A 9,908-nucleotide genomic window follows, 5' to 3' on the forward strand; every position below is an offset into this window, starting at 1 on the left:
AATATTTTTTTCCCCCACAAGCTGAACGTTTGATTGTAGGCTAAAGGGTTTCATGAAATGAAATGGACAAAGATACAGCTAACACCTACCCAAAATATCCACTAGATAGTTCCTGAGATACACATCAGGACATTTAACAATACAAATGACATCAAGGGAACTTTCTGCAGTGTGGCTGACAAATATCTATCACTGCAGCTCAAAAGGCAGCCTCTGACTTATCAAAAGTTGGTTTACCTGCCATTCATGGTCTGTGGAAGCCACAGGGGCAGATCCAATGGGTGGCCAGGGGTGGCCTGGGGCCCTACCTTGAAAAATTGATTTCCCCAGATGCCACCTCCATATCTCAAACTATGATTGGCTGCCAGAGGCTTTCTTTGCAGTTCATTGAGGTACATTTCCTTTTGTTGGTCCTCTAATCTGTTACTTTGGACAGGGAATATCACATCTGTTTGATACTTCTGTGAGGAGCTTTTTAACTGATTATGAAACAGACTGTATTTTTCTAGTCAACCAAAAGCAAATGAGACCATCAGCTAAACTATTACTCTATAACAAATGTAAATGCCTAAAACTGCTGCTATGGGGAAGGAGTTTTGAGCAGAAACCATAAGTGATAAACCGCATGCTGCAGAAACAGCCTTGAATATGTTTTTCTCAGTAAAGATTAACAATGAATGTTGCAAATGACAGTTAAAAAGGAGTCGGATATGATTTCTTAAAAAGATTTTTACTCATAAATGGCCCATAATCAGCAAAGACTTTAGAAGTACAGCCTTGTCCAAAAGGAGGCGCCAAAATTAACACAAAATGATTGTTCCTCACAGGAGCTTTAAGAGTAATATAAGTACTTGAAGTATGTGATCAGTAGATTGAAAGGTCTATGAATACTAATGATTTGTGTGTTTTCACGCCCACCCTGCATAAATCAATGTAAAGTTAGGCCAGCCCTTTCAAAAAGTCTGGATTTGCCCCTGGAAGGCCACTTACAATTGCTTTTATGATTACACCAACAATACATTTGTATCTATTGAGTGCCAAAAAAAGGTAATTTGTGACCTTCAGGAATGATCAATCTTAAGCAAGAACTTGGCAACTGTATTACATAAACCCCTGATTTAACAAGCAGAAACCTTGAGTAGAACCAGAATAACTGGTGGACAGGCATCTGCCTGTTCTTGATAGGCATATAAATAATTCACATAAGATCAGAGTTTGAGATAGGATTGTAGGTACTCTTTGTGATTCTTAAACACTGTGGTAAACAGACGGCATGCGACCATCTCCTGAATGTAAGTAGATTTATGTTGTGTAGACAGATCAGAGGAGTATAGACGTTAAAGATCATTCACATGATGCATGTCCTGTTTCATGTTTGACATTATTTTCATTGTCCCTATCTAAAAAAAAGGCCTAAGTGAGCCAAGGACTGCGTGCCTAATAGGTTTGATGGTCAACCACCAGGGAAAGAAACAAAGAATGATCTCTGATAGAGGAAAAAAAATTCCCCTGCTGTATTTGCATAACAAGTTACTCTCTCTATATGCAAATATGCATCAACAATGAACTAAAATTTCTGCAAGCGTAAGAACCTTGACCTCTTCATTATATTCCGCCTTGGAGTTCATTGAAAAGCGACATTGTTTCTTTAAGACTGCTCTTGCAGCCATCAGACTCTGTGCATTGTTGTGGGAACAGAAAGCGAGTTGAGATTGATATACGGGGGCCGAAGACAAGTTGTGCATATCATCACCAGACCAGCTGCAGTGCAGGCAGCGGCAGCAGTAGTTTCCAACGAGTCCTGAACGCATCCTTCCAGACATGGGTAAGAAACTCCAACATCCTTAATCTACCTTTATTAGCTTTTAACAGACAGGATACTTCACTATATCAAATCTGCATTTTATTCCATGTGATAGCAGTCTGATGTGAATGGGGCTGTGAGAGGGCATCAGAACTTATTAAGTTTTTTGTCACTGTAGTGGTCGGCTACTCACTGATGCTCCACTGATGTTATGAGATTTATTTCATGCTTGAGATGGCAGGACTGCTTTCAGAACAGCCCTGTCGCATTTGCTTTCGGTCGCAATCTTTCTCAATTTTTAAAGAGCCGAACTTGGCCTCGGCTTGCATTGTTTTTTCACCGGAGCTAGGCCTGTATTTTTTATTGTAGTCACAAAGATAGGGACGGTGGGCAGCGTTGGTTTTGCAGCCGACGTTTAGATGTCATTAATTGGCTAAGTGGTACAAGGTGTGTGTGGAGGCACGCAGGTGATACAGGTTAGACTTCATGGTGGTAGGCTATCAGTTTAATGAATTAAAACAGAATATTTCACGTCTTGATATGTTTCTGTAATACAAACACTTGATGTTTAAAACTCGGCCGCCCATTGCACTGAGTTTCACAGAATTAGCACAGTTTGTCCGTCTCCCTCTCTTGCACTCTCACACACTTTCACGCCGTGTAGATGTGTGTTCAATTAAAGAGCCATCTATTTCCCCCCCCTGCCATCTGTGTTTACTGTAATGGTACCAACCACAGTCTGTCTGCTTCTATTGTGTGTGCATTTGTTTGCGAGGATGCAGGCATGCGAGCGTGTAATGGCACACATGCACACAGTTGCACTGTTTGTTTCTAGATTTTCTTCTCCATCCTCTTCCAGCACAGACAGATCCCCACTGTCACTTTCTAGTTCCTGAGTCTCCCCAGAAGGAAAAAGGAAGAAGGACACTGTGTGTGTGTGTGTGTGTGTGTGTGTGTGTGTGTGTGTGTGTGTGTGTGTGTGTGTGTGTGTGTGTGTGTACGTGCATGTGTGTACTTTCGTGTATGTGTGTGTGTACGTGCGTGTGTAAGGCATAGAGGTGCCTCTGGTCTTTGTTTGCTTGACATTGGTGGCCCTTGTACCCCCATGATGCTGTGGGACAAAGACTGTTGTCTCTGCGGTCACAAAAGCAGCCTCTCTCTCTTTCACTTTGTCTCTCCTCTTCATCCTCCCCCTTTTTCTCACACTCCATGCAGGGTGCTGAATGGAGGCAGGGTGTGAGCGGGGGTCAGAGCAGACATATCCCCATGCCCTTGGCCCTTGGCATCCATTCAAACAGCACATGACCATTTGTTAGAATGCACTGCTTTACTGAGGGAGCAAAATGGTTCACAGATGCAGCAGAACCTATTGTGACAAAGTTGCATGAGCTCTTCAAAAGTGTAGTTCAAATGTTTAAATCCAGGTTATCTCTTTGCAACTAGTTTAGTCATATTCTGTTTTTTTCTATCCTCATCATATCTGCCTACCACCCAGTTTAGTAGAATTTTACATAAACTACTTTTTACTCCCTAAAATTAGGTTCCAGATACCCTGGATAATCTGCCAACCTCAGCCTTGTTTCATATGAACTACTTTCTGTAGCTTGTACAGTGTATCTTGTAAATAATCCAGCAAATGTAACAGGAAGCTAAACATTTTTTGGTAAATGGATTTCTGTATGTACAGAAAATTAATCGTCAACAATTGTTGAAAGTATTTTATACTGTTTTCTAACTGGAAAGTAGATAACAGCTTCTCTGGTGTGAGTATGGGCTGATAGTAGCTCTTTTTTTTTATAGCTGTCAGCTGATTCTCTTTGGGTATTCGACTGTCGAGTGGACAAAACAACACTTTTGAGGATGCCAACCAGAGCTCTGAGGAGCTATTGTAGAAATTCAATCAGTACTCTTTGGTACTTTCCACCAAGAAAAAAAATAGTTAAAAGAAATATTCTTTAGTTGTACCTCATTTCAAGCAGCAAAAACAAGTCTGTATACTTCCATTACAGTGAAACATTTTCCATCAATACCACCACAGCTCAAGACATACAGCTTTGTTTGTATAAAATCACAGAAAGGCTATGTTTTCCAACAGATAATGCTTTTATTTTCAGTGCAAGTTTAGTAAGACTTAAAAAAAATATACAAGAAGCATGAAAAAGGAGTGTTGGAGTATTCTTCTTAGAGTCTTTTTTTGTTTCTCTATACTGTTCTTATTCCATAATTAAAGTCAAGTGACCCTTTAAATGTGTTAGCACAAGTCTTTAGAAGTTGCAGTAGTGGTAAAAAAAAAAAAAGAGAGGTGGCTTTTTTGTAAGACAGCTATTACCCTTATGTCTACTGTGCAATATTTGTATAGTTCAACAAAGTTTCTTTCTAGGTCTGTCATGTTGCATTAGTTGAATATGAACTCTGACTTTTGCATCCTCATAAACAGGTTGCTATGACTGCTGTATGCGCTGTTTGGGCGGGGTACCATACTGCTCCCTGGTCGCCACGCTGTTGTGCTTCTCTGGCATTGCCCTCTTCTGCGGTTGTGGTCACCAGGCACTTACAGAGACAGAGAGACTCATCGAGACTTACTTTGCCCGTAACATTCAGGACTACATCACCCTCGCCTACATGTGAGTGTTAAATTTGAGTGTTTACATCATTCTTACTGAATTTTTCATGCTGTAGTTGCTGGTCAGAAGCTGTAGAAACTGTAGGTTCTTTCAAACCCTGATTTTGCCTGTTTTCTTTTTCCTTTTCTTCCCTTTTAGCATTCAGTATTTCCAGTATGTCATCTACGGTTTGGCCACCTTTTTCTTCGTCTACTGCATTGTCCTCTTGGCTGAGGGCTTCTACACGACGAGCGCTGCCAAGCAAACCTTTGGAGAGTTCAGGAGCACCATGTGTGGCCGCTGCCTCAGCTCCTCGGTGAGAGGGCCCAGAGTGGGACAAGAAAAGGGGATTGGAGAGATTGGATGGGATTAATACACATATCACTCCCTAGTGGGTGCTGAGCCGAAAATCTTAAAGCTGCTAAAAACCTTCGGGGACATGCAAAGATAAGCATACAGTGTGTGTTTGAGTGGATGGGGAACAAGCTGAGTGGTTGGAAGACAAGAAGGAGAACAGAGAGTGAGATAATAAGTAAAGCTAATCAGGGGGAAAAAAAGTAAATGTGGTCACTAAGTGAGTCACTGCTCATAAAAACACTCTCTTAAATTACTTATGTGCATCAGTTTATAGCTGTGATGTACTCAACTGTTTCTCCTGCTCTCCTTATACAGTTTATAGTGATGACATATGTGCTAGCTGTGCTGTGGCTGTTGGTGTTCGCCCTCTCAGCCCTGCCTGTGTACTTCTTCTACAACATGGACGCCACCTGCCACACTATTGATGTTCTGACTGAGACCCCAGCCAGTATCAACCAGCTCTGTGTGGATGCAAGGCAATACGGTAAAAAGACAGTTATTACTAGCAACATGTAAGTCTAGCTCCTTATGCTAACTGAATGAGCCGAAGGGCGTGTGGTTTTTTATATTTTTTTTTTCTCAAGAAATACTGCTACAAGCTGTATTGTTCCCTCTGTGCCACTGGCCTCCATTTATCAAAATCTGTTAACCAGACTTTTTTTTTCTGTTAACAAGACTTGTTGACTGTCATCTTAGAGGGTGAACAAAGACTGAGATGCTCACATGCTATGATAACAAGGCTAAAATGCTGATGTTTAGCAGGTATATTGTTGACTATGGCTGTTTTTGAAACGGCCTGCTACATACTACCTACCAGTGTAGTAGGCAGTAGGTACTGCCTAATACATACTGTGTTTGAATTTAGTCTGTAGTATGACTGTTCTGTTGGGTTCGGTCTGCAGTACGCTGAGCTTTCGATTTTGGAATGCGGATGTAAACAGCCGAGCTGATAGCGAAACTGCTTCTTTAGCATCCACTCATGATTTAAAAAGTTAGGAAGTGGTTTATATGTAATTTGATAATTTTCACAGCACCTAAAAACTGAGTTCCCCCCCATCAAAAAAAGAAGGAAAAGAAAAAGCGGAATGAGCGCTGTGCATTGTGGGAAACAGTACGCAAGGCAGACTGGTCGGATGCATGCTGTGAAATTTTCCCAAATCAGTAGTCATCCGGGGAGTTTTGGCATACTGCAGATTTTGGCATACTGCAGATTTTGGCATACTGCAGATTTTGCTCTTGTTCACATACTACTTATTACATACTGAATCTTGGCCAAATCAGTACGTACTGCTAGTATAGTAGGCGGTTTTGAAAACAGCCTATGTTAACCATCTTGCTTCACCCAGTGAGACTGCTAACATTGCTAATAATGAGCTTGCGTTAGCATGCTAACACTTGCACAAAGATATAAGAATTGAAAATGTTGACGTGATAGCAATATAATGTTGGTGATCACCAAAGTTATCACATTTCATCTTCAGGGTAAAATTATGTTTTTTACTAGCTTTTATGGCAATCAATCCACACAGCAAAATAAGTACAACCTTATGGTAGTACGTGGGTAACCAAAGACAAAAAATGTAACCACATGGTACTAGATTGGAGACCACTAACACATTGGGATTCATCCTCATGGGACCATGAATGTTTTAATTTTTTACTAATAAAGCCATTAGCTGGTATGTATATTTCTGTCTGGCTGCCTAAAAGACCTATCTAGCCTCACAGCCCTGAAGTGTAACTAAAAACAAATTTGTTGCGTAGTGAGCTAAACTGTTGCGTTGGATGACATCTTCCCTCTTTAACATGAACATGGGAAATATTTTTTTTGTGAGTCAACCAATGTACACAGTCCTGACTATGTAAACACCCACTAGCTCATCAAATATGTATAAATCCCCAGCTCCAAGTAATGCACTATTTACCCAGGTTTTGGAAGCATTAGCTCAAAATTAATAAGCCAAGCTGTTTAAGGGAATTATTTAGGCCTTTACAAAATGAACCTTTATATTTGTGACCTGTTTTTTTAAACATTAAGGTTTTAATGTTAATCTGTGAGCTTTAGAGCACCATAAGGATGTGAGAAACAGGTTCCTGTTTTTATCTCATATTATTTGCAGACAATGACGTAATGTAGCATTATTCCATCCTGTAATTGTCACAGTGATTAAGACATAGAGTCAAACAGAGAAATGTGGTTTTCAACAGGGCTCCTGCCGTGGAATGCTGTGCCAGGGAAGGCGTGTGGTATAACTCTGTCCTCTATTTGCAAGACCAGAGAGGTAAGAAAAATAACAGAAATGACTTGAAGCTCTGCTGTCATGTTTGTGCCTGAGATTGAATAAGATCTACATGTTATCTCCATTAATGCAAATTCCCTCCCAACAGTACGAAATGACCTATGACCTCTACATTGCTGCCTTCGCCGGCGCGGGCATCACTCTCTTGGCTCTGGTGAGTGATTATACTCAAGCTGGGGCCAATTTGGCTGCACCAACAATAGTGTTATGGCTCATGTGACTTAGTGACGCTCAAAGTGTAGGCGGTGAGGCATCTCAAGCCTCCATGACTGATGACTTTTGTACTATTGCTCTCTGTTCCTCATTCTCAGCTGACACAAACATCATAATAATGCTGTAATGTCTGGTGGTTTTCCAGCCAGCCAAATGGTGCAGCCATTATACTTGCATGCTCCATTACAGAAGCTGTTATATGGATGGTATCTGCTATCAAATTAATGTCATAAGCAGTTTATCTTATTTTTTCCTACTTGTGGTGTCATTTTTCTTCTTTTCACTTCTCTTTTAATTCTGCTCATCTCCCCTTGTCTTTCCATAGCTCACCTACACTGTGTCAACCACCTATAACTTTGCTGTTCTGCGGTATCTGGGGAGAAAGGGTATAAGTGCACGGTGTTAGGCTCACCAGCTTCCTGTCTGTTCTTTCACTGTTCTACCATCAATAAGGGGATCAAAATGGACAACAACAATCCACTCCTTCCACATCATCAACACAGACCCACCTGTTGTCACGAACTCTTCAAATGTTGCCTTTATATTTTTTACTTTTCTTGTTGGGGAAAGTTTTAATGTTTGTTTTAGTTTTCTTTTAATTGTATTATATGTATCACGGGTTTGTCTGCTAATTACACATGCAGCAAGTCCTGTTTCTGTATTTGAAAGCCATGTGACCAAAATATTTGTAAATTATTGCTCTTTCTTTGCCCATGTTAGTGTCTAGAATTCATTTTTTACTTTTGATTGTGCTCAAAATCCAAATAACACACCACTAATGCAATAACATATGTAAGAGAAATAACCATGAATATGCAACATGGATAGCTAAGATGCAGCTGTTACTGGGAGTAGGGATTATACTTTACCATGGCCTCACATCTGGTTGTCATGGTGGCAGACAAGCATGCGATTGCAGCCTCACGCTGACCTCAGGACTTTTCTCACGGGCCGGAGAAAAGCCTCAACAATGGAGTCAGGCCTAATTTGAAAAGCTAGCCAATAGGGAGCCAGCTGCGGGGGCCACCTGCACTACGAGTCTCTGCCAAGGGTTATATTACATGTCAAGGGAGCGGGTCCTCAGGACAAAGAGGGGGTTAGACCCCTCTCAAGCCTCAATGCAGCTCATCTGAGACACAAACCACACACAACTGCATCCATATGCTGCTGCATGACCGCCACCTCCCTGTGAATATGGAAATGATAGATTCAGTGAGAAACACTGAAGGAATTTAGATGATATTTAATAGTTTCTTTACAAAAAGGAACATTTTGGGTAAGTTCTGATCCAGAGAGGTCTGAAATTGTTTCTCATAAATTTGAGATGGTGAAAGCACTAGGTGCTAATTTAACTAGTGGCCTTATTATTCAGCCAAAACCATGTTGTTGAGATGTGAGTCTCCCTGCTGTTAATACATGACTGAGGTATTTTTATAGAGATATGACAGCTTTGTTTTGTCGCTAATCCTTTAGGATTTTTTTTTGTAGTTATTGTATAACACATCCTTTTACTTAGATGATTACTACTATTTTTACACTGTTGGTATTACTAATGAAAAATTTAGCAATATTATAATTAGATCCTTGTATCTGGTGGAAGCTTTATCAAGCTGTGAGAGGTAGAGTTGGCTGTTTCATGATTATTTTTGGTGTTGCTTAAAGTTTGATAATAAAAGGTTGTTCTTTTAAGCATTTGTGCCGAGTGCCTGTGAAAACAATTGTTTTGCAGTCTTTGAAGATGCAGTGTCCGGTAGTGTCAGTGTTTAACTGGCTCTCCAGCCTTGGCTTCCTGCCACATTCAGGGGGCCAAGGTATTTTGTAAGGTGTTTTGTATTCTCCCCTCTGGTGTCCACAGGTGCACTGTTCCCTGCACTTGGCTTTGAACCAGGTATACCTGAGGAAGCTGAGGCACAGGGCGAAAGAGGAGAGGAGAGGCTATGACCTGTATGGGAGGCTGCAGAGAGACAGAGGGGGGACACTGTGCTCTCCGTACCCTGCGAACACGTCTGACACCTCCTGACAGTGCCTCCAGTGCTGCTGCAGGAGCTCTTTCCAACAAATGCACATCACACCTGAGCTGGTCATCAAAAGTGTTCAAATCTGTTGGTACATCTTGGTAGTTGAATTATTAGCCTTTGTTAATTTAGGAGGTTTATTTTTAAATCTAGGTTATCGTGTTGAATTTTTGTTATAAAATGGTAAAAATGCAGGTGGAATCTTTTTTTTCAATTGAGTCATGACATTTCATTTTTCAGGCATTTTCCATAACGTTCTGCATGTTACCATTGACTATAGAATTTTTACTTTATATTCTGTAAGATTTCAAAATGTGTACTTTCCTTGGCAGGTGAAGAGAAAAAAATCCTGTCTGGTTCTCATTTCACAGTATGCGGTGCATGCTTAATATCCTTTTTAATGAAGAGGAAATAAACAGTGTTCACTGTCTCTCGGGTTCTCACACATACTTGGTCATTCAAAGACGTTCAAGGTCTTGTGTGATGAAATTCAAGAGTGTTACCCAGGATGAGGGTTGTGCTTTAATTTCAACTCGGCAAACTTTTGCCTGACGGAGGAAATAACTGCAGTAAGGTGGACAGCTAAAGTCCGCTGACAAGTTTGAGTGACCTATTT

General features: G+C 40.8%; 1 protein-coding gene across 2 annotated transcripts; it reads left to right on the forward strand.

Moving 5' to 3' along the window:
- The first annotated feature begins 1,673 nt into the window (after positions 1-1,673).
- plp1a (proteolipid protein 1a) lies at positions 1,674-9,722 on the forward strand. 2 transcript variants are annotated; one of them, XM_034690886.1, is made up of 7 exons: positions 1,674-1,825; positions 4,242-4,428; positions 4,567-4,723; positions 5,080-5,248; positions 6,973-7,046; positions 7,153-7,218; positions 7,603-7,991. In XM_034690886.1, exons 1-7 carry the CDS (start codon positions 1,822-1,824, stop codon positions 7,681-7,683), a joined length of 738 nt encoding a protein of 245 aa, XP_034546777.1. In that variant the 5' UTR covers positions 1,674-1,821; the 3' UTR covers positions 7,684-7,991. The 2 variants fall into 2 exon arrangements, with proteins under 2 accessions (XP_034546777.1, XP_034546776.1); XM_034690885.1 differs by lacking the exon at positions 7,603-7,991 and adding an exon at positions 9,133-9,722 and having other exon boundaries at positions 1,678-1,825.
- The last annotated feature ends 186 nt before the right edge of the window (positions 9,723-9,908 follow it).

This window comes from Notolabrus celidotus, chromosome 8 (genome assembly GCF_009762535.1).
Source record: "Notolabrus celidotus isolate fNotCel1 chromosome 8, fNotCel1.pri, whole genome shotgun sequence".
In the NCBI taxonomy this organism is placed as follows: Eukaryota; Metazoa; Chordata; class Actinopteri; order Labriformes; family Labridae; genus Notolabrus; species Notolabrus celidotus.

Excerpts from the sequence above, each read along its gene's own strand:
- plp1a (XM_034690885.1), top strand. Across the intron at positions 4,429-4,566 it reads TACATCACCCTCGCCTACAT|CATTCAGTATTTCCAGTATG; the intron begins GTGAGTGTTAAA and ends CTTCCCTTTTAG. Across the intron at positions 4,724-5,079 it reads GCCGCTGCCTCAGCTCCTCG|TTTATAGTGATGACATATGT; the intron begins GTGAGAGGGCCC and ends CTCCTTATACAG.